General features: G+C 46.2%; 1 protein-coding gene across 3 annotated transcripts in view; it reads left to right on the top strand.

The window, feature by feature from the left end:
* Positions 1-24,722, top strand: part of EIF4E3 (eukaryotic translation initiation factor 4E family member 3) — a gene marked incomplete at its 5' end in the record, with an annotated part of 42,260 nt that overhangs the window by 5,728 nt on the left and 11,810 nt on the right. For 2 of the 3 annotated variants that reach the window (XM_082663473.1, XM_082663475.1), the window contains 3 exons: positions 12,243-12,315; positions 21,497-21,591; positions 23,204-23,264. In XM_082663473.1, coding sequence (XP_082519599.1) covers positions 12,243-12,315; positions 21,497-21,591; positions 23,204-23,264 — 229 coding nt within the window. Of the gene's footprint in view, positions 1-7,667; positions 7,710-12,242; positions 12,316-21,496; positions 21,592-23,203; positions 23,265-24,722 lie in introns of those variants that run through there. The other variant, XM_082663474.1, reaches the window with a different exon arrangement.

The raw sequence follows: 24,722 nt of genomic DNA, 5'->3' as shown, positions 1-24,722 counted from the left end.
TTCCCCTGTATCTTTTTTCCCCCCCAGAGAAACAAGATTGTAGAGAGGGTGGTAAGGCTCTCAGGAGAGCCCTCCAAGGGCAGCCTTCACCTCAGGTAGCTGCTGTCTGCCGCCGATGACGTCAGTCTTGAGAACCACACCATCCAAAGGTCTCCTGCTACTTGAAAGTCTTTGGCACCTGCCTCTTGGCCTGTCCTACCTTCCAGCCTACTCTGTGACGGTGAACAAATGTTCTAGCCTCACTAGGCCTCACTTGCATGGTTTGTGAAATGGGAATAAATAATCATAGGATATTCTTAGGGCTACATGAGCGCTATGAATGTAAAATACCAACAAGTGTCCTAGCATAGAATACGTGTAAATGCTAACTACTAAAATTATTATCCAGTGCTCCCTAATTACCACCCGTTCACCCATCAGTGGTTCCCCAGAGCAACTTGTCTGAATTCAGTGTGAGGAAGCCAGCATCCTAATTTATTTCCGTCATGGATGAATTTGAGAGTCCCCCCAGTAGAGTTATTTGCAGTTTCAGTAGTAAACTCCAGTAAGTCTTTATTTGTTGTTTTGTTTTTTAATTAGACTTTATGGCTAAGGATTCAAACATTTGGGGGATAATTTTGGCGGGGGGTGTAGGAGGAAGAGTTTTCCTCCCTTTTCTGGCTCTGTAAAACTCGGACCTGTCTTGATTCTTGGAGGCCACTCTTGTTTGTGTGCCTCTGACTGCTTTGTTTTCATCTCATGATGACCCTCCCCTGTCCTCTTAAGTTTTATCCATGGGCTCAGTGCTCAGGCCTCTTCTCTTGTTCCCAGACACACCAGTGATCTCATCCAGTCACAAGGCTTTCAGCTGCGTCTGTACACTGGTGATTCCCAAAACCTTGCACTCACGCATCCAGCTCCTCCTCTCCGTCTCCATGTGGATGTCTAATACACATCCTTACTCAACACGTGCCAAACCACTTCCTCGGCTGCCCTCCCCACCTTGTCTCCTTCGTCTGTGTCATCTCAGACCAGAGCAGTTTACAGCCACCCCATCCTTCCAGTTGTTCATCGCCCCCCCCCAAATCTTGGAGTCATCTGTGATTCTCTTCCTCTTCCTCCTTACCTCCCCCCCCTTTTCTATCCCCTTCCCCATCCTTCTTCCTCCTGGTACATCCGTTAACAACAAATGCTATTGATTCTATGCTCAAAATGCATCTAGCATCCAATGTATTCTCACCACCTGCATCCCAGACCCTGGACCACACCACATCTGTCACCTGGATGAAGGCAAGAGCATCCTAACTGCTCTCCCTGCTTCTGCTCTTGCCCCATACAGTTCATTCCCATCACAGCAGCCAGAGCGGTCCCTTGAAATACCACAGTTCAAACATGTCACTTCTCTGCTCCCGGGTCCTCTGCGAGCAAAAGCCAGAGTGCTTATCGTGGCCCGTGAGACTCTGCAGCATGTCCTGCCCCCGCCTGGTACACCTTTCTCCTGCTGTCTCTCTGTCACTCTCCCTACTGCACATGCCCTTCTGGCTTGCTGGACCCCTTGCTCTTTCTCCATCATCCTAAGCATGGGCCTTTGCCACTGGGGGTCCTTCCTCCTGGGATGCTCTTCCCTCAGTCATCTGCTAGGTCTGCGCTTCCCTTACTTCCAGTCTCTGCTTGAATGTCATCGTCTCAGCGAGACCTTCCCTGACCATTGATAGAAAATGACCCGCATCTCCTGACACATTCCCCGAGGCCCTGCTCCTGCTTTGTTGTCTCTGTAGGGTTAGCACTGTTCGTCTGTCTTCTCTCACCAGAATGTACACTTCCCAGGGTTCTTTTCCCCGCCACTCTGTCCTCAGCTCCTAGATCAGAGCCTAGGACAGCTCAGCCCACACTAAATATTTAGGGGGCTCTTGAATTCTACCCACAGTGACTTTCCCTTCTGTGGCGGCTGATTTTACTCTAATTATCAGTTGCAAATCTGCATCCTAGCCCTGACCCCTCTCCTGAGTTCTGGACACACATCACCTACCCTGTTACGGTCAACACCACCACCATCCTACCTGGAGTCCCCTTCTGTCTCACGTACCCTTCCCCGTCCAGCTCTGTACTTGACGTTGCTCCAAGGCTAAGCCGTCCCGTCCTCTCCGTGTCCCTCCCTCTGCACATCCTGGGCCCCTCCAGCTCCTGTCACACTCTCTAGCGTCCTGCTCCCAAGCTTGTCTCTCCCCAGGCCTCCCCGACCTGGGCTCACAGCTTAGCCTTCTACACTACGCCTGGTCTCGTCGTTCCGAAACTCCCCTGCCCCTCTCCTCTGCCACGGCAGTGCATTCTTTTGACTCTGTCTCTCACCACCTAAGGGTGCCTCTGTTGTGGGGTTGTGTGCTCCAGCCAGGTGGAATTGTGGGTCTGCACCCCTACCTTTACCAGCAGCTCTGACTGACTTTTGTGGTAGAAACTTCTGTATTGCTCTTTTTAATCTGAAACCCCCCTCCTTTTCAGCTTCATCACCTGTGCCTCCCCAACTCCATTATGCCGCTCAGTTGGCCCATTCTCTCTGGTAACAGCAGCAAATGCCTGGCCCTTCTGTTGGATAAACCATGGACTTGCCAGCCTCTGAGATTTGTCTTGTGAAGTTCCTTCTGCTCGGGTTGCCCTCCTCCCCTTCGTCTACCTGAAAAGCTGCCACACATCCTTCGAGGCCTTCTTGAGTTGCCACGTCTATAATTGTCCTTCAAAGCGCTTGGCCCAGGCATGATTAAGCCCACCTCCTTTGTGGTCCTACCGCGTCTTTATAGCCTGTATTTGTATTAAGGATCGTTAATTCCTCCTCCCTCGCTCATGACCACGAGACACGTAACTGCCTCGTGTCTGCTCCCGGAGTGCGCCTTGGTGTGCAGAGGAGGTACCTAGTGAGTGTTTGTGCTCTCGTGTTTTGAATCGCAAAGGTGGGCCCTCACTACATCGCCCACCGACCCCACCCCATCAGGACTTAGCTCCGCCCAGTCAGCGTTAAAAAATACAGGCTCCTGTCCCTGCCCCAGACCTGCTCCATCAGATCTCTGGGGTACAATGTGCATTTGTAACAAATGCCTCAGGTGCCAAAACTTCTCAGTTACTGCTCTGCTTGTTGGTGAGATTAACGGAACATATTAGTTGCCAGTCACTGTTGTAGGTGCTGAGAGTGCAAAGATGACAACATGGGCCTGGGCCTCCCAGGAGGTTACACACCATCTGCTTCAGTGGCATCAGTGAAGAGTTCAGCCAGGTACTGAATTCTAGAGGGACCCGCCTTCCAGGGTGGAGTACGTTCAAGTGTGTTCCAATGGTGTCTCCATAAGAACGCGTCTCATGGAGGCAGGGTGGGACCAGGCTTGACAAAGAGGATCCGCAAGTCATCCTTGTTCATCTCAGAGCGACCTGCTGGGTCTAGGTGAGGGCAGAGGGCTGCATGGAAGGCCGTAAGTGACAGGGAGAAAGTGGCTGGAGTTTCGACTTTTCCTATCCTTTTTCCCCATTCTTGCCTTTCTGAACCCACAAGCTCTCTTAATGGCCAGGATTTTATTTTTTGTAAGAGGCAAAGGGGTTCTGGCTACTTCAGGCAGGGAAAGGCCCTGACCTAGGGGATCACAGCCTGTCCAACTGTGGGTCAGTAGCTGCCTCCTACAGACAGGCCTAAGGTCCTAAACGTCCTCACTCAGAAAGCTTCCTAGTCCTTACCTGGCACTAGCTTCTCGAAAATACATTTTCCTGCTTTCAGGATTACAGAGGCCATTTCCTTATTTCCAAACCTAAGACAGCTGGCAAGACTTCAGTGACCTGGCCCTTCTTAGTTCCGTTGTCAGCTCTGGAACACTGTTAACACTTCTCTTTCACCCAGCCTCCGTGTACTAAAGGATTAATTAGATATCGAGATGAAAAGAGTCCCAGTTGCTACCGGCAAGGAGCTCACAGGCCAGGAGTGACAATAGACAAGAGAAGGGAAAAAATTCAAAATCAAATAAACCTGCAAAAATAAAGCATTTAGACAGTTTCAATAGACGCACTATTAAACGTTATGAATAGGCCCTGGCCCGTTTTTGCAGGTGAGCCTTTCTCAAACAGGAAGCTGGTGTAGCCACAAGCCGCAGATCTATTTAGAAGTGATTAAAATGAAATCATCTTTAATGGAGTGACTGATATACAAGGCACCCCCTTCGTCCAGTATCTGGGCTTGTGCAGATTTTCTCTGTGGCAGCTGAGCCTGATGTTAGTAAATTCAAGAAGACGACGGGCTTTTAGGAGACGTATCCCTGGCTTTAAAATTTTCCCCGTTTAGATTATTCTCTTGGCTGAAATGAACTGATCTCTCATATAAGGTGAAGTCATCATTCGTTTTTTCACCAAACGTTTATTGTGTGCATGTGCCCTGGACATGTCTATCCATAACTTGGCTATCCTGTAACATATGTAACGTTTTAAACATTTTTTTTTTCACTTTAACCTATTAGTGTTCACAGCTGTTTACTTCAGTGCACCGGGCACTAGACTGGAGCTGTACATAATTACCCACAGAATCCTCACAGTACTGAAGTAGGCCGCACCAGCAACATTTTACACATGGGACAGCTGAGGCGCGGACAGGTAACTTGCCTGAGGTCACACAGCTAACATAGAACAGAAACGGGATTTGGAGTAAGGACTGTGTGACCCCAAAAAGCACTGGCATCCCTCACCCCAGTGAACACTGCTTCCCCGTGCATATGAACAGTGAATGGGACACAGTTCTCCCGTATTTCATATCCTCAAATATGGGAGCTGGGCAGGACTTGAGAGGTCATCTGGACCTGCCATTGAATTTCTCAAATAAGGAAACTAGGGGCCAGTGTCACAGGAGGTAATTAAGCCAAATTGGCAGAGAAAAAGAGAGCCCCGCCTAAAACCCATGTTCAAGTGCCTTTATAGGATTGTCCTGCACATTTAATGATAACCCCGTCTAATCATCTCTTTGGGTGATGAAAAAAATGCATCTGTGAAAATGATGATTTTTTTTACATTTTTCTGATGATGCTGTCTATATTCCATTAGCTCTTATTTCCCATTTCTTATGGTGATTTGCTTTACATGATATAAATCAACAAACCTCAAACTTTAATGTATAGACAAATCACCTGGGATTCAGCAGGTGTCAGGCGCGGCCTGGAGACGCTGCAGCTCTAACAAGCTCCCAGGTAATGCTGCTGGTTGGTGGAATATAAGTGGCAGGGATGTGGGCAGGGTTTGGGGAAACCTTTTCAGCTTCTTTCCTTTGTAGGAAGCATCTCCAGAAATCCAGGTCCCTGGTAAGTGTTGCTGTGGTCTGCTAAGGAATGGTTAAGATAATTTCTGAGGTACCGACAAAGGCGTCTGTCCCCAGGAATTTTATTCCTGAGCTTAGCCTGCAGCACCCAGGTGAGGTTTAATGGAGAAGGCACGTTTGGACTGCTGGGAAGTCAGGGTTGAGGGTTGCAAGGTGCAGGCGAGCTGAGAATGTATTTGGGGCCGCGTTGTGTCCGCAGCACCAAGCAGGGTAGGGCGTCCTGCTGGAAGTGGTTAGTTCAGGCTCCTGACAAAGAGCCAGGCTGCCAGGGACCCTTGGTTCAAGTACCAACTCTCCTGTTAGCCAACTGTGAGCCTTTGGGCAAGTCGCCACCCTGAGACTTAGTTTGCTTATCTGCAGAGTGGGGTTGCAACCGTTATTTACCTCACGGTGTTTGATTAACGATGCATGCATGTAGCACACGCTGTGTGATCTTTTCACCTACTGGGAGCACAGTAAGTATCTCTTGAATAAGAGAGAGGATAAAAATGCTTTGAAGCGTCTCAGACTCAAATTGAGCTAAATGAGTTCTGTCTTGGCAAGATTCTCAGGAACCTGCTTTAATGAATAGATAAAGATGATTTGTAAACAACACATTGAATTATTGCATGCAAATGGTGGTTGCGTGCCAGGAAACCGTTTAAGTTGAATAGTTGGTCCAACTTACTGAACTTCCTGCCTTCTCGTAATTCCCCAAATGAAAAGGGATTTTAACCAGTTTTGCATAGAGAATCTTAAGATGCATTTGCTCTAATTCCGTGATTAAGTTGAAGACACACAGGGGCACTATAAAGCTGAACTTGGGGATTTTGTAACATTAAGAGTTCCCCTGACATCTTACACTAATCATCTACTTGGCAGACCTCGGAGGATCCCTCCCCACTCCTGCCTTAACCATAACAGCTTCTGGATTCGCCAGGTCCAAGTGGAAGCAGCTCCTGGAAGCTGTGGCCTTAAGCCCAGAGAGACTGGCGCCGGATGGGCTTTCTTTCCTGAGGATGGACCCAGGGGTTTCTCAGCTCTGTGTCACTCTCACAGACTTCTTGGGATTTTTGCCCTGGGTCCCACAGATTAGAAAATGTGCTTGGTGTCTCTTAGTTGTGATGGCTTCCCCCTCTGTTCCTCTTGTGCTCTTGCTGCTGCCGCTGGTGACGACAGCCACTGTTGCTTGTTAGATGCCAGTTGCTGTGTAAATACTTTATGCGCCTTAGCTCTTGCAGTCTAAGTAGGGATAGAGACCATTCTCAGAAAGGGGAAGCGAGGGTCAGGAGAGTCAGGCTTGTCACACAGTGGGTGGCTGGCAGAGCTGGAACTCAGTTCTGTCGATTTCAAAGACCATCCTCTCAAGCCCTCTGCTCTCCTGCCTTCCTGCCACAGCCCAGCTTGGCTTTTGTTTGGTAAATTATCTTCCTCTCATGTCCAGCCTCAGAAAATGATGACCTGTAAATGCGTTCTTCCCGAATTGTGTTCCTTGTATCACGTTTTGGGGTATCGTTATTGCCAAGGGTTCTGGTGGCGTCTAACCCTGTCCCGCGTCTCTGCTTCTCCCCCCCAGCCCCTGCCCGCCCCAGGCAGTGTGGCTCAATGGGTGGTGGTGGTGGAGGAGAGAGTGAGTGGCAAGGGCAGTGGGTGGGCCCAAGGATGGAGTAGATAACCTAAGAAGCGCTGAGAGGGGGATTTGGCGGAAGATGTGCTACCTGTGACCACCCATGCTCACAGTGACTGCTTGGTGTTTTACTGAGAAGCGTCCTCATCCAAGAGGAAGATCGTGGGCATCAGAGCCAGAGAGACCAAGGAAAGAACCCAGATCTGCTCCTCAAAAACACGCTCACTGAGTTTGGTTCCTAGTCTGTAAATGGAGATAATGATACCAACCTGGCAAGCTTGCTGTAAGGATTAGAGATCTATATGCAAACCCCTCTCATATAGTACGTGCTCAGTAGAAGGAAGCCATTACTATATTACTATCATTAAATCAGAGGGGAAACTCCTAGTGGAACAATTCAAACTCCTCAACCTGATCCACCAGGAGGCGTTTCTTGTTCCACTGCTGTGTTCCCAGCTCCAGCTGTGTCCTGTGAGAGGGTGACATAGTATTCAAAGAATGTGAAAGTAGGTCCTGATTCCTTGGTTCTGTGATTGTCCACAGCTTTGGCCGTATAGCCTTCCAGGAGTGGACACATTCAATGTTATATTACTCGTATATTCCTCCCTCAACTTTCTCTCACACTTCCTGCCTCCCAGGCCAACAAAGAGGAACCTAAACATTGTTTCTTTGCCTTCAGGAATCTGGGAAATTCAGAGAGGCAGGGGTGCCAGTTCTAGAGCATACGCTTCATGAGGACAAGGGCTTCGTCTCGAATGAACACTGCTGTCTCCTCGTCAGCTAAAAGAGGTGTGCGATGGATCTTTGGTGGTTAAATAGACGATAGGTCTTCTTAGGCTGTTTGTTGCACGTATACGGCAGGGTGTCTCAGCATGGACTCTTGCCATTTTGGACCTGATCACCCTCTGTTGCGGGTGCTATCCTGTCCAGCCCTGGCTTCTGCCCACTCGATGCCAGCAGCACCCCTCAAGTGGTGATAACCAGAAATGTCTCTGGATATTGCCAGATGTCTTCTCCTCAGAGGCCCCATCACCTCTACCTAGATGAGCACCCTTGGTCTGCAGAGAGAGGTTTGGTTAGGGTTCCGTTGGGAGGTTTGGGTGTGTAACATGAAGGAAGTCAAAAGATTTTTTTTTAAAGATGTGAGAATGTACTGTATGTATGATACCAGTAAAAAAAAAAAAAAAAAAGTCTCTTTCCTTGAAATCCACTGCACACACTTCCCTCCCAGTTGCTGCAAGTATCTGTTAGAGGAACAGGGAAGAGAGGGTTGCCGGCCACCTGCTTCCCGGGGCTGCAGCTTTGCCAGCAGCTGCCCACACTGCTACTTTAAGAAACAGTAACTGTAGATGGTACAGTTCGCTGTTGAATCAGCAAGTCCAGTACAGACTGACCTGTTTACAAGGCAGATCACTTACGAATCTCGGCTTGTTTTCCCTTTTAAAATCGATTTTGTGGATATGGCCCAGTTCTGTTTGCTAAGGATGGCTGCGGTTCAGGCACGAGGTATAGGCTTTTTAGTGTTTTCTAGTGACTGTCTGGATCACATTTGGCTTGCAGGAGAATGGCTTTCCTTGCGCTGGCCAAGCCAGCCAACGATTCACTACTGTCAGAAGTTCCGACAGTATTTTTCTTATTTTGACACCTGGATATACATAAAACTGTCCAGCATCTGGAAGGAACCTTGAAAATTAGAGAATCCAACCTCCTTCATTAAGAAATGAGGCAACTCATGGCACAGGGAGATCACCTTGGTGCTTTGCGACCACCTAGAGGAGTGGGCTAAGGAGGGTGGGAGGGAGGGAGATGCAAGAGGGAGGAGATATGGGGACATATGTATATGTATAGCTGATTTACTTTGTTATGCAGCAGAAACTAACACAACACTGTAAAGCAATTATACTCCAATAAAGATGTTAAAAAAAAAAAGAAATTAGGCAAGTCATTTTCCATAGAATCTGACACATTTCCTTTCAAACACCAATACATCAGCATCCTAAGATGTTAAGCAGAATAGAACTATTGTTGAGCGTGATCCTGTTGGTTTTAGTGAGGACCTTCTCTGCCTTGATCTGATGGAAAGACTATTCGAAGAACAGAACGTGGACACAATCTTGTATTAAAAGTAGGATTCAGCAAAAACGGCCGCCTTGATGAGAACACACCAAGAGTCAATTATAAAACTCCATTAAAAAATGTAAGTGTGTAGGGGCTTCCCTGGTGGCGCAGTGGTTAAGAATCCGCCTGCCAACGCAAGGGACATGGGTTCGAGCCCTGGTCCGGGAAGATCCCACATGCCGCAGAGCAACTAAGCCCGTGCGTCACAACTACTGAGCCTGCGCTCTAGAGCCAGCAAGCCACAACTACTGAAGCCTGTGCGCCTAGAGCCTGCGCTGTGCAACAAGAGAAGCCACCGCAATGAGAAGCCCACACACTGCAATGAAGAGTAACTCCCTGCTCGCCGCAACTAGAGAAAGCCTGCGTGCAGCAACAAAGACCCAACGCAGCCAAAAATAAATGAATAAATAAATAAATTTATTTTTTTTAAAAAGTGTGTATATGGCTTGACTGGACAGTTTAGCAGTGAGGGGTAAAGAGCAGGAAGTCTCAGGTCACCTGTCTGCAAATCAGGTTTTTGTGTCCTGAGGCCACACCTTATCAAACCTCTTTAGGCACTGGGCTGCTTGGCTGTAAAATGGTAAGAAGTAATAATGACATCTGAATACGCAGGCTTGCGAGGATTCAGTGCTGTGATGAAGGTGACTTGCTGAGCACACAAGCAAGAATTCAGTCGATGCACGTCAGCCCCTGGCAATGTTGTCCTACGAAGCGCTGCCTCCTTGTTTCATGCTAGAACCCTTCTTGGACTCTGGAGACTACAGAGGTTTCTTCAGAAACCTAGAGCAGTGAAACTGAACAGACCTAAATGACTTTGTATAATTGTCTGCTGCACTAGAATATGAGTAAAAGACCAGAACGTGGAGACAGAGGCATTTAAAAAGAGGCATATAAAGCAAAGGTTTATCAGTGATATTTTTTTCTGGGTGAAATAGTGGTATTCTCATGTTTTATTTGCTTAAATTGACATGTTGTATGAGGTGAACACAAATTATACTCATGCTAAACCGTCATAAATTGAATGGTAGCCTTAAAAATTAGTAAAAATTCGGGCTTCCATGGTGGCACAGTGGTTGAGAGTCCGCCTGCCGGTGCGGGGGACGTGGGTTTGTGCCCCGGTCTGGGGGGATCCCACATGCCGCGGACCGGCTGGGCCCGTGAGCCATGGCCGCTGAGCCTATGCGTCCGGAGCCTGTGCTCCGCAACGGGAGAGGCCACAACAGTGAGAGGCCCGCGTACCGCAAAAAAAACAATTAGTAAAAATTCAAAATACACAGTTTTAAAAATGAAAAAGTGCAACGGACATTTCCTACCTTTGGATCCTTATACCACCCTGTCCCCCAACCCCATTAGGGAAAGAACCCTGTCTGTATTCTGCTATATGCTTTGGGCAGCCAGCGGTATATCTTCTGGGCATATTTGGTGGAGAGTCAGCTAACCTCTTCAAAGGAAGAAAAGTCGGTATTAGAATAAATGCCAGTAGATTTTCACATAAAGGCAATAGACTGTTCATGTGAAAACCTACTCAGAAAAGGTTAAGGTTTGGGGTTTTTTTGTTTAGTTTTTTTCCCCAATCCTTTTGTAATTTAAACCCCCCAGACAGCATAAAACCTGTATCAAATAGCAAATTAGTATTTATGTAAGTCAATACTGTAGTTCCCGGGGCAGTCCAGAGAGAGCGACGGATGCATCGTGGGTCAGACGCCACCGTCGCAGGTGCTGACCCAGCGCCTCGCTCTTCATCACGTTCTGCATCGTAGCTACTTGAGGCTTCGGGTCTGGCGGCAGAATGCGGTCCTGGTGGTTATTGTGGGTTTGCGTTTGTCAGACAACGTCCGGCACACTCATAATAACTAGAAAAGAGTTGTAAACCTGGTGCTTTGGGGAAGATTGATTTATCAGACTCCACCTGCTCGACAGGGTCCCTTGTTTGCCTCCACACTAGTCCGTAATTACGCCTCCTTGTGACCTCCAGGCTAGGGAGCGGTGTTCAGAAATGGGTTTTTTATATCAGGTTCAACACCCAGGTCCATAATTCCGGGACTGTAGTCTGCAGAGCTCTGCCCCTGGTGTCTGACGCTTGCCCCACACCTGGGCCTAGCCCTCTGCGCTGCCATCCCCTCCACCTCTGAGCTGGCTCAGTTTTGTGCACATCTCTTGCCAGGAAGCTCACCATCTTGAGGTCCCCTGGGGACTGTGTCTCGGAGGGTCAGTGGCTGGTAGAGAGCATTCCTTTTACAGATTCCAGGCCCTGGTGGGTCAGCTGTGAGCTGGTGCTTGCCGCTCACCGCCAGCCTCTTAGTCCTTACAGCCAGACGTGGGGCTGTCAAGCATTACTTGAGTTTTTCAACCTGAGGCCTGAGGTAGCTGGACCCCAACCTTCCTGAGCAAGACCTGCTAATTCAGTATAGGGAGAAAGGAAAGGTAGCAAGGATGGGGAGGCCTCACTTCTGCAGATTGAAGACACCACGTCCTGTTACCCCCAAACCCAGGACATGGTGCTGGGTGAAGCCATTCTCAGTGGATGGCGCTTCTGGTGAATGAGCTGGTAGTATGTTGCCATCTAGTGGAACATATGGCAAACTAAAGATTAATATACTCTGACCGCAGAGTTCAGCAGAGCTAATTAAATCAGCCCGAGAAAATAACTGAAAGTATTTTCTCAAGGCAGGTGATTTGGAAACACGTGCAAATTCAAGTGAGGCGAAGGGTGACTTTTAGTAATCATGTTTTCTTAAAGTTGGCAAAAGGTCACCCAAGAGTTCTTGAATATTTACCACCAAGGAAGTAACAAATTTTTCAGACATATAACCAGGTCAAGACCCTGCATTGTCATTGTCATCTATACAACATGCCCAGTTTCCTATCCAGGGTCCTAGGCCCAAAAGGCTTGGCTATCACATGGTTATTTTTATATTTTTTAAAATGTGATTTTAAGGTTTCCAGTGTCTTTCTTACATTTCCAGTTTTCCTGTTAAACTTCCACAGGATAAATATGCTTATTTTTAGGAGACGCGAGCACCTGACTTGACAAAGTAGGAGTTTCCCGTTTTAAATTCTAACTAGCATCCCAGCAGTGTCCGCTTCTGTGGTTTCAGACCTGACTTGTGTGAAGACCTGCAGACTTACATTACACTGTGAAATGTTTCACGAACACTGAAACATTTTCCTTGTTTCTTTGCTCTTTTGCTTCTGTTTGCTTAGATCCCTCCCTGGTGCCACAGCAGCTGAGTGCGCGTCAAATCTGAAGAAAATCTACACAGTACAAACGGTACAGGTAAGATCAAGAAACCTGCTGTTCGTGGGACGGTTAATCATCCAACCTGAGACCTGTGCTGTGCTGGCAGCGCCCACCCGGGGCTGTGCCCTGACCTCAGCTCACATGCCCACTCTGGCAGAGCAGCCCTCAGCCACATCTACCCCAAAGGCCAGCTGAGCACACGCCCGAGTGGCCTGCTCTTCTCTTGGTGACGTGTGGAACCTTATCGTCTCCCAGACCCTCGTGACTCTGGTGTGGTTTTGACGATATCACTGTGTGTCCTCATTTAAGCACCAGCTTGGCCGCTCCCTCTCTGGGCTCTGTTTGCCATCGGTGAGAAGCCCTGGTACCACCTGCAAGCTTACTGAAAGTCACAGGGCAGGATAGTGTTGAGCCTGAAAGTGGAAGGTCTCGGACCCATGTCCTGCTCCACGTTCTCGGACCCATGTCCTGCTCCACGTTCAAATTCCATCATCCTAAGCTGGGCAGGGATCAGCCCTTTAATTTGTGTAAGACTGGTGTGATGGTAGCACCTGCCTCCATGGGTGGGTCTGAGGACCGAACGAGATGATGTCTTTATCAGGCTTAGCAGGAGACCTGATACATGGTAGGTTGTCAGCAAATGTAAGCTCTTAGATCTCTTAGTTCTTTCTCTACCCAACTCTTAGGATGAACGTTAAAAAAACAAAACAAAACAAAACAAAACCTGGTTTATTTAGTTGATCACATTACTGTTTTCTTCCAAAGCAAATTCTACCAAGTTCTCCCCTCCGTCGTTGTACACTCGATAAGCCTGTTAAGGCTGCTTCATACTTGCATTGACTGTGTGTCCTGAATTTTCCAGAAGGGCCAGTTTTAAATTGTGTGTTCTGCCCTTGAGTCTTTTAATGTGTTAGAAATTCCAACAGATCGGTGTCTCTTCGGCAGCCTCTCACTTGCACAGGAGTTGCGCAGAGATCTTCGTTCAGACACTTCTCCCAGTATCTGGTTCAGGAAATTTAGTACTCATGGTTATGCAGCCCCAGGAATCTGATTGTAAAGTGCCTCGTGTGGCCACAGAGGGCCCTAAGCCGGGTGTAAAGACGCGGTCCCTACCACAGGCTGTCTCTGAACTATTTGAGAAAATGACCTAAGCGTGTGGAGAGCAGAATAACAGTGCTGTTGTAAATAAGCAGTCAGTGCCAAGTACAAGCAGTGTCACAAGACAGCACGTGGGCCACCGTCCAGAGGGACAGATGCTCTCAGAGTCCAGGAATGGGTCCCCTTCACTTCTCCCCGTGGTGACATTATGGACCTTTTTACCTCTTCCCAGCATTGCTGTGTAAACCTCAGAGCACTTGATTCTAAAGCCTGTCCTCATGTAGAAGTTCTTAGAGCCCACTGATTTTTTTTTTTTTTTGAGGTCCTCATTAGACTTTTCCCATGCTATTGTGACATTGGATCCACATCACAACTGTGCCTGGGTTTCCAGGAAGACGTTGGTAAAGTTACACCGAGGGATTAGTTTGTTTCCCTGCCCCTGTGTGATGACAACAGAGCATTGGTTGAGCCTTGGTATCTGGCAGCAAGTGACATAGGGTCTTCAGGGACCAATTTAAAGTACCCAGGCCGGCACATACTAGGAAATGCCTTCTTAAAAACTTCATTGGGATATAATTTTTTCAGTAAATGCAGGTCTCCTTAAGTGTAGAAGTTTGATAAATTTTGACAAAGATACACAAACGTGTAACTATCACCCGATCAAGATTTTAAAATTCCATCCTGTCAGGAAGGTTTTCTTCATGCCCTTTTCCTACCAGTCCCTTACCGGAAGCAACCACTATTCACATTTCTGTCACCGTGCATTGGCTTTGTCTTTTATTGAACCTCATATAAATGGAGTACTGTATTGTGCCTGGTTCCTTTCACTCCATAAATACTGAAGGATCAAATGCATGAATGAGAAATTAATAAATGAACCACTTTTCTGTCACAGCAGACTGCTCACATAATGATCTGTTAAGCTGTAACCACACATTCTCAATGGCGGCAAAAATTGATTCTTGGTGTGGCCAAAAAGAATCATGCTGTTTTTATGTAGAAAGCACAGATAGGCATACGGTACGTAAATAGATATACAGTCTCTTGGTGGTATTAAAGTTTCACAAGAGAGTGAGTAGGAAAAGGGCTCCTTCAACATAGGGGGGTGATGATGAAACACTGCCCCAAGGGGTCAGGAAGTTCTGTCGTATCTCCGATGAGTCTGTCCTCCTCCGTTTCTTCATCTGTAAAACAGATAGTAGCAGTTCCTCCTCCCTAGGGTTGAGCGAGGGTTAAATGAGATCGCATAGTCCTTAGCAGCGCTTGGTACTTAGTAAGCCCTCAGCTGTTGGCAGCTTTTACAGAAGGTTGCATTCCACACTTCAGCTTCATCGGTTGACTGGGGAGGATGTGGGCCTGGGTGTAGGGTGGTCACACCGCCTGGGTTGGTGTCTCACATCTGCTACTTAGTAGCTCAGGCAAGTTGCTTAACTTCTGTGTTCTGTTTGCTCATCTCTAAGATGGGAGTAATTGTGATACCAACTGCATCGTGAGGCTGTGAGAGTGAAATGGCACAAGGACGTAAAAAGCACCCAGTAAGTGCTGGAGAATAATAATGAATGCGTCTGCCGTTACTTGCCTACTTCTACTGGAACATCTTCTTGTACATTTCCTCAATCATGGTTTAAATCACAAAACTGTGTACCACTACTTCTAGATGATTTATTTCAAGCAGTTATTCCCCAGATTATACCACTGTGAATACCTCTACTTAGGAAAATGTATTTAACTTGTCGATGAGTTTGGGGATTTCAGGCTGTGTCCTTAATATCTGTGAACAGTCCTTAGTATTTGAGAACTAGCCTGCGTGCTGATTTTAAAGTCATTTGAGGATATGCCTTTGCCCCACTGTCTTTTCATTTTGTGGTTATATGTGGATTCTTGAACTCTCGCTCCGTCAGCACTAAAAAATTACGTCCCTGATCGTGTCTGTTTTTCCCTCATCTGTGTTTAGATGCAGTGTAGTTATCATGTGGTATTAATGATTGTTTTCCATAAGGACATATTGAATAATATGTCTTTTTGTACTTTGAGGCCCTCAGCAAATCAGAGATGCTGGTGGGGGTGGCAGAGGAATTGTTATCCCCATTTATTAGCTGGAGGGGCTGAGGCTGGGAGGTAAGTGGCCCGAAAAGTGGCAGAAACAGCCAGTCGCGCTGTGCTCTGGGACCGGAACTCCCTCCTTTTCTAGGTCCATCCTCTTGCTTTTGGTCCACCCTGACTGAAGAGTGAGGGAGGCCTGTGTCTCCAGCCGGCCCACTGACCCCTGCTGAGGACAGTCTCATCACAGCCACCAGTAATGCCCTCTGGTTGGAGTTAAATTTGTTCCCTACTTACCTGCCTTTCTTGGAAGATTCCATGTTTCATCTAGATGTGTTTTCCAGGCACTTACTGATTCCTTTTACTCTTTTGTAAACATTTCAAAGTTTTCCACATTTCTTCTGTGTTTTTATGTCCTAAATGCATGCAGCGCGGAATAGAACACAGCTTCTGACCAAGCCTGATTTTACCTGTGGCAGAAGGGAGTTACCGGCCAGGTAACGATTTGCAGGGGATCCTCCCTTGCTACCACAAGACCAAAATTCCAGCCCTGACAACTCATTCCTGTGTGGCATTCTAACCCACCTCAGGTATCACGTTCAAGCTTTTGCCACACTGTGTCCTGTTGCTCTGTGTCCCATGCAGTGGTCCCATAAATTGACCGACTTTCTACTTACATTTACGGAAGGCAGAGGCTTCATATTTCTTCTGTAAATGGCTATCCAGCATCATTTATCATAAACAGAAGGTCTTCAGAGAAATATAGATACAGTCTCTTAAAATGAAGAGAATCTTCCTTCTATACTTGTGTATGGCGGGTGATATCAAGGCATCATCCCTTATCAGAAGGTTGTGGAGCTCCTGTGCTCTTGCAGGTCATTAAGGTAGGGCAGCAGATTGCTTTGCAAATCATTGGGAAAGGAGGGCTGTCCCTTTTGGGAGGAGAGGTTTTATAGGTCAGGACCGATAATGGAGAATGATAGAAAGATTGATTCAAGGTCGTCACTGCCCTGGACCACAGCAGGGCAGCCCACGGTGGGTGGCATCCTGCAATAGAATGACCTGCAGTGAACCATTTGGGTGAAGGGACAGGGTCGAGGGAAGAAAGAGAGAAACTCCCTCCTGAAAAAAGAGAGGGAAAGCCCTGCAGGCAGGTCTACTTCATAGTTCTGTTCAGTGAAGGTTAGTATCGAGAAGAACAGGATTATGTAGCTGTCATTTAATTTATTCATGGGGTACGTGATGGGATCATCATCGTAGTCACAGCCCAGTTGTGCAGAAACAGAACTGAAGTCCGAGTACCTGGATCCCGTCTGCTGGCGTGTTGGCAGCGGAAGCCGCTGTGCAGGTGCGGTGGGAGATTAAATCTTGTGAAGTGAAAGTGATTCAGTCACTTCAGATGTAAAACTTGGTCTCTCAAGGGGGATCAGAATATGCCACCCCAAAAACGGCACTTGAGCTTAAGAATTACTTTGAACTGAAGGCAGTTGAAAAACAGCAGAGCCAGGAGGAGCTCTCTGACCTCCTCTATCTGCCTGAAGTCAGGGCATAAATTACCCTTTTAAAGGTGACATAAGTTTACATTTGTAAAGGTATCCCTTTTTCTTACCCCTTGAGTCTGCATAACAAACCTACTAAGCAAATACTAAGCTGTATTTCCTCAGCACAGTCACACCATATACCACCTCTAGGGGCCCCAGACCCTCTTTCCTTTGTCTGGTCACTCTCCACAATTTATCATCCTTTGTTAAAATGGTGTATAAGCTTCTGAGTCCAATCACGTCTTTGGGTTTTCACCAAAGTGAAAGCCCTGTGCACTGAAAAATATTAACATCAATAAACATATACCTATGGGCCTTACCCAGGAAGCCAAATACACACTGATCTGCTGTTTCCCCCAGCTTCTCTCCTGTTCTCTCAATGTGTGAACCCCACTTAGCTCCCTGACTCAGACTTTGTTTTTCATTCATTGACTTAACTGCGTGGTGAGAAATTGCCCACTCCCCTATCAGTCCTCCAAACTTTGGTTCTCACTTTAAGACCTTTGGAATGCAAAGCAAAACCCATTTCTCTCTCCACTACCTGGCTCTCCCAGGTCAGAAACACTTTGCTTTCAGCCTGTTGTATCTGCTGTGAATTTTAAAACGTCCATTAAGCTCTTCAGTTGCCTTTCTTCTGGGCTCTGCCCTTCCCATAAACCATTGATTTACTTGGTGGGATGCAAGCCCCAGCCAATTAGAAATACCTAAGGAATGAAAATGTTTGTTTAAAATTTCAAAAATACTTTCAAAGATTTATATGCTGTGACCTGCGGAAGAAATGCTGGATTTGTTGGGTTTTTTGGAGGTGTATTTGCTGCATGTTTTTCTTTTCTTTCTTTCTTTCTTTTTTCTTTTTTTTTTTTAACACCATGTTGTCTGTCACCACATGGCATCTTTTCTTCTCAAGTATTTTCAAGTATATTCTTTTTTTTTTTCCTTCAAAGCATTTAGTAAAAAATGAGGAAATTTGCCAGTTTTCCTGGTAATGATTGATTATCTATTTGGCAAAGGACTGTTGGGAGGAGCATAATTGCTTCAGTCAGGACTAGTAGGTTGGGGATTTGTTAAGTGGACACCATTGTCTAGTGAATCTAAGCACACCTGGGACTCACCACCGCGCCCTGCCCTCCTTGGTGTCCACACATGTTGACTGAATAAGTGATGCCTGACTTCCCTCCCTCTCCTCGGGTTGTCATTAAGGCTTTTGAAAAAAACACTTCATTATTATTAATAAACATTGTGCTTAGCTTTACTGCAATCTACTGTTTGCACACCACTTAGAATTAATTATAAGTCTAAGGGCTTTTGAAATCTATTTGCAAGGTTCTATCTGTAGTAAAATTTAGATGATTTAACAAACATAAAAGTATGTTACAGAGAATATGACCAAGAATTATCAAGTTTCCAGTGAAACAGCACTTTCGCTTCCACAGGGGAGGAAGAAGGTCTAAGGAGCTGTGTGATGCCGGGTTCCTTCCTTCAGCTCTTTTGCCATCATACATGCTTGACGAGTATTCTACACACTGCGTGAGGTTTGCAATATGGAAACAGACCGACTTAGTGCCACGGACTTTAATGGGGGTCTTTTCCATGAGGTCACCGCATATTTCACTCTCATTTTGTGTTCATGCAGAAACGTGCAGATATGCACTTGAATGAGTACATTAGGTCAGGGTGAAGTCTCTCACTGTATCTTCTTGGGCTGTAATCTCCTCCTCTCGCATTTGCCAAGACTAACAAAATCAGTTGTCTGTGTTTTCAAGAGAAGCTTCTAAAGCCACACACTGTAGCACGATCCTTAGTGTGATGTTCTCACCTTTGGAACGGGAGAAGCATTTTGTTGTGTTTTCCAAGGTGCTTCAAACACTGGGTGAAAAGTTAGGATTTGAGAACTTTGGCAAGGGTGTGAGGGCAGGTGCTCTGGCCTTTTAGGAGACTTGAAGTTTGCTGGCATCAGAGTCCTCTTGGTGGAAGCAGGGATGTATATTCTAGCATAAGTGTGTCCATAAATTCTGCACAGGTCATTGCCACATCATTGCAGAAGTCCTAGGCTAGAGCTAAGGCAGTGGCATAGTCAGTGTGATGAAGGGCACGTGCTGGTGGGAAAACATCTTCAACAGGTGCACCTCACTCTGTGACCTCGTCCATGACCTCGTGACCTGGTCCATGGCTTCTAGGACTGGAGAAAGATGTGCCTAAAATATGTAGTAATATCTGCAGAGGAAATAGCTTAGTGGTTAAAGGTACAGGCTTTGGAATCCAACTGCCTGGCCTCAGATTCCAACTCTGCCTATTCACACCCATACCACAGGCTATAACTGAAATATTGGAGTAATCTTATTATTTGCACTGATAGCAAACCATTTATAAGGCGGGTATCTCCACAAAGACAGATGTCTGAGCATCTACTGTTACTACAGAGCTATTTTCAGTTACTTCCTACATTAGCACCGTTTTAGTATAAGGGACCCCAGGTATTCTTTTTGTTTGTTTATTTTTTTTTTTCCTAGCATTTAAAAAATTTTTTTCTCCTCATATCCTTTTTTTAAATAACTTTTATTGGAGTATAGTTGATTTACAAAGTGTTAGTTTCAGGTGTACAGCAAAGTGAATCAGTTATACATATATCCACTTTTGTTTTTTATATCCACTTTTTTTTTTTTAAGATTCTTTTCCCGTGTAGGCCATTACAGAGTATTGAGTAGAGTTCCCCGTACTATGTGGCAGGTTCTTATAAGGTATTCTTAATAAATCTATTGTCAGGTGGTTTTTGGTTTTTTTTCTGCCTTCAGTTTCATCTTATCATTCCCTGTTGCTGGCCTTGCAGTTAATTTGGCTCCAGTTTTTATGCAACGTGGGCTCAAACAACCCATAAGGATTCTCATTCGACATCGATAAAATTTCATTCCACCTATGCCACTCTGTTCATGATGCCCTTGGATTCATGTTTCTAATTGTCCTATTGCTTGTTCTGTTCTCCTCAGATCTACTAGGAGACCCAGACAACCACCCTTGACTTACTTCACCACACAGAGTGATATTTTTCATTTGTATAGTAATTCTGTGCATAGAGTTGGTAGCGTAGAGATTCCTGGTACCGTTCCAAACAAGCTGGGAAGGGTTTTCTTCTTTGTAAAAACTCACTTCTTGTCCTAATCCTCGTGGTCATAGCACACAGTGATGCTTGGGAGGATTAGTCTGTGTGCCTCAGTTTCCTTATCTATAAAACAAGAATAATAATTGTACCTCTTAGTTAGGTTGTCATTAAGATAAATTACATAAACATGTAAAAGTCAGAGACCAGGGCTTCCCTGGTGGCGCGATGGTTGAGAGTCCGCCTGCCGATGCAGGGGACGCGGGTTCGTGCCCCGGTCTGGGAAGATCCCACATGCTGCGGAGCGGCTGGGCCCGTGAGCCACGGCTGCTGAGTCTGCGCGTCCGGAGCCTGTGCTCCACAACGGGTCACAACAGTGAGAGGCCCGCGTACCACAAAAAAAAAAAAAAAAAGAGACCAAATCCTGGCCCTATTACTGTTGCTGCTGTTACTCTCATTGTTACTATTACTCTACTATTTTTATGTAATCTGTTTCTGACTACCAGCCACCCTGTGTCTTAGTTCCAGCTGTTGTAACAGAATACCATAGACTGGGTGGCTTCAGCAACAAACATTGATGTCTCACAGTTCTGCAGGCTGCAAGTTCAAGATCAGGGGTGCCAGAATGGTCAAGTCCTGGTGAAGGCAGTCTTCCTGGGCTTATAGGCAGATAGGCGTCTTCTCATTATATCCACACATGGTGGACAGAGAGGGCTAACTCTCTTCCTTTTCTTATTGGGACACTAATCCCATCACTGGGCGGGGGGGTTCCATCCTTATGGCCTAATTATGCCCGAAGACCCCACCTCCTAATTCCATCCTATTGGGGGCTTGGGTTTCACTATATGAGTTTGGAGAACACACAATCATGGAATTCCTAACACTGTGCATCTTGGGCAACTTGTGGCTTTGGCAGCTGAGCTATTTCCTTTTCCTCCTGGGAGAGGAAAGGAAGGGGGACAGAGCACATGAGGTGATTCCTCTTTGCCTCCTCTATACCCCATCCCCCAATCCAAAGTGTAACAGATTCTTTCTAGGCTTAGAAAGAAGACAGAGTTAGTGTCATGAGGAAATATGGTTCAGTACACGTATTCAGCACTACAGGTTTTTATTAGATGCCATATACCTGTCAGAAAAATCATTAGCAAGATCCTTACCCTGTTTTATGTGGAGACACACTGCATAGGAATGTTTGCTAAACCATAGCTTCCTGAAGCATACAACTTAGCCTGACTTCAGAAAAGAAATTCTTTAATGTTATGTTACATTTTCTAGCAGAAAATTAGGAAGAATACTAAGAAAAATCTAGTTTGAATGGGTAGGACTTAATGAGATCTGATTTTTTTTTCTTTAATGCATGAATTTTATAAGCTTTAATGCATTAATTTTATAAGCACAGTAAGTCAATACTGGGTGTATTAAACAAAGTGTTTTTCTTTTAAAGATATTCTGGAGTGTGTACAATAATATTCCTCCTGTGACTAGCCTGCCTTTGAGATGTAGTTATCATTTAATGAGAGGAGAGAGGCGGCCACTTTGGTAAGTGTCTTCTGTATAGTTTGAGGTTAAGGTGGGAGGGAAATGGTTGTGAACTTAATAAAATAACTTCATGCCAAATTGGAATGCCAAAGTAATTTTCTCCTGGTGGTGTCGCAAAGTCATTTTAGCCATGATTTAATTTTGAAATAGACCCCTTCCCTCGACCCCTTTCCCCTTGTGCTCCAGAGTGATGAGCAGGTGTCTCAGCATCCGCCCACAGAGGACCCCATTGCAGTCTCACAATACATAGGTCCTCATTAGCTCGCTGAAGGTGCCGTGCAGGTCTTTGTATCGGGGTGTGGCATCATTTGGGTTTGTTCTTTCACTTGTTCAATAATGACCTGGACAGTGGAGTGAAAAAGCTTATAGGCTGGAGGGGAGATGAGGGAACAGATGTGGTACCCACATCTATTATATGAACAAAGATCATATAACCTCAGACATACCTCATGTGGACCACATAGAAAGTGTATGATACTGATCACGGCCCAGGGTTGAGGGGAAGGTGTCTTTCTTCTTTAATAGCTGGAGTAGTGTTGAGGGTGGAGGACAGTAAGTCAGTTTGCCTAGGCTGGAGTCCCAACTAGTAGTAAATCCTTGCATCATGTCCCTCAACTGATCTAAGCCATTTACTCATTAATAAAATGGGAATATATCTTAGCTCTTTGGTAGCAAATGGCAGAAACGTAAACTGAGCCAAAAAAAAAACAACAAAAAGGAATCTTTTGGCTTCTGTAACTAAACAGTCTACCGGTAGGGCTGATTTCAGGCAGATCTGGGTGCTCAATTCTTCTTAGGAATCTGACACTCTCCGTCAGACTTGCTTTGCTTTTCTCTGCCTTGGCTTAATTTTCAGGCAGGTTTTCCCATTTGTGACAAAATGGCTTTTATAAGCTCCAGTCTTAAGCCCTACAAGTTTGTCAGTGTCAGCATTCACCAGCTCCAGTAACATGCCAGGGCAGGCTCTCATCGGCCCAGCGTGGGTTGCCTTTCCATCCCTGGCCAATCATAAAGACTACGAAGTCATAAGTGTCTGGGTCATAAGCCCACCTTTAAAGCTAGGATATGGAATCAGCCATATCAGAAAGGGTCTGGCATAAGAGTAGGGGACAAGTAGCTCCTTAAAGGGAAATTGGGGTGCTCTTGCCCGAAGAGGGAGCAGTTACTACACAGGGAGACAGCAGATGTCCTCTACCGGGGCTGAGTCCCCTATTAGGCTTATGACACAAGACTGAAATGCGAATCAGATGAGGCGATGTCAAGAGCATGACATTGAAATGTAAAGGCCTTCTCACATGTGAAGCACTTGTATTAGTTTGTCCACCCCAGGGGGTCTAGGGAACCTCTCCTCACCAGCTCCTTGAGGATGAGAACCTGGTATCCCATCACCTTCCCTACCCTTTTGGCCACTGAATCCCACCTTCTTCCCTCCCCATCTCCATCCCCTTCCTTTTTCTTTCATCTGCTTCTGTTTCTAGTAAAACGAACCGGGGAGAGTTTATTGCAGAATGCTCCGTTGTTTATTGTTTTTAATGTCATCCATTGTTGAACTAGATGTATGTAGAGCTACTTAATCCATGAGTGTAACTGTGAACATTGGTCTTTGATCCAGGGAAGAGGAGAGTAATGCAAAGGGTGGCGTATGGAAGATGAAAGTTCCCAAGGACAGCACGGTAGGTTCGCTCTCATCCTTTTCTAGAAGCTAAGTTCGGGGTTGTTGACAGCTTATGATGAACCTCTTGTGCGTTCTAGACAGTCCGCCTGGTAGACTCAGAATGGGACTGGGGGTGAGAAGTTCTATTCTGACCTTGGGGGTTTTCTGCCTCACACTGTCACCTTGAAAATGCATTGTGAGTCTCTGTAGAAATGGTGTAAGAGTGTGACTGTATCATATAGTTCTGAACAGCTACATGCCTATAAACTTTACAGAAAAGCTGATTAGGGCTGTCATGTCCTCCACAGCCATGACTGACATGTGGAAGTGGGTCTACGTAGTGAGAAGCAGGATCCTTCCCAGCAAAGGCTCGTCCCTTCCCCACTGGGGCGACAAGCACTTCTGAGAATGACCCTGGCACAGAGAGTGGGGATGTGTGGGAGGCCTTGCATCTCACCGCCCTTTGGGGTTTCATGCGAGGCTGTGTCCAGTCTCCCGCTGGGGCTGATGAAACCCTGGTTAATGGCACAGCCTGCTTGGCCGCTGGTTGGCAGTGGTCAAGCCTCAGAAACCTGGGTTTCCCGGGAGTGGGCTCTAATTCATTGTACCGACTGAAAAGAGCATTCAAATCTATTCTTAAGCCGCCTTTGAAAATGGATGAAAGGACACATGCTCCCCAGTCTCACCTTTTCATGGTTTCTTTCACGTGGACGAGCTCAAAGGATTGAAACATCTCCAGGGACCCATAGGCTTGACCTTGCATTGTTTCCCGATGAGCACACACCGAAAGATATGACCCAACTTGTTTGTTAAAGGTGCAAACTATCGTTAAGATGCATAGCTACGAGATTTGGCTAGTATTTGGCATACATAATTTTTAAAACGTCAGGGGAGCAAACAAAAAAACAAGCAAGGCCTGTGAAGCTCTTCCTGCCCCCCTGAAAGGAGAGAAAGTTGTTTTGAATTTCCATAAGGACACCTTTTCCTTGCCATGTTCTTTATTTACTTGCAGTAGACATTGACTTCTGGTAGAAACAATCATGACGTCAGCATTGGATGAAAGGTAGCTGAAAGACAAGTTTGTCCTCCCTCCTTGTCAGCTCACTTGACCACATTCAGTCGCAAATAATAACGCTTTCACATCTGCACAAGTGCCCTCATCCCAAGCAGCTCAGCCCTCTCTTTGTTGCTGACCGGTGGGAATCCGGTGGGTCAGCCTCCTCTGAATTCACAACAGGAGCGGGAACATCCCCTCCCCCTAACTTCCTCTCAACACCCTCATCTTTGTTCCTAATAGCGTAAGAGACTGCAGATGAGACAGATAAAAAACAGAAGCGATGGTTTGTAGGTGGGAGACAGGTAGACCAGACGGAGGGTCTAGGAAAGAGAAAAGAAAACCCTCCTTGAGAGTGAAAAGCCATGATGGTTGACTGCTGTGGTCTTGGTTAAAAATTCAGTGAGGCTGCTTTCAGCTCAT

Source organism: Grampus griseus (assembly GCF_964374135.1).
Source record: "Grampus griseus genome assembly, chromosome: 10".
Classification (NCBI taxonomy): domain Eukaryota; kingdom Metazoa; phylum Chordata; class Mammalia; order Artiodactyla; family Delphinidae; genus Grampus; species Grampus griseus.
This window is presented reverse-complemented; position numbering and strand designations above follow the sequence as displayed.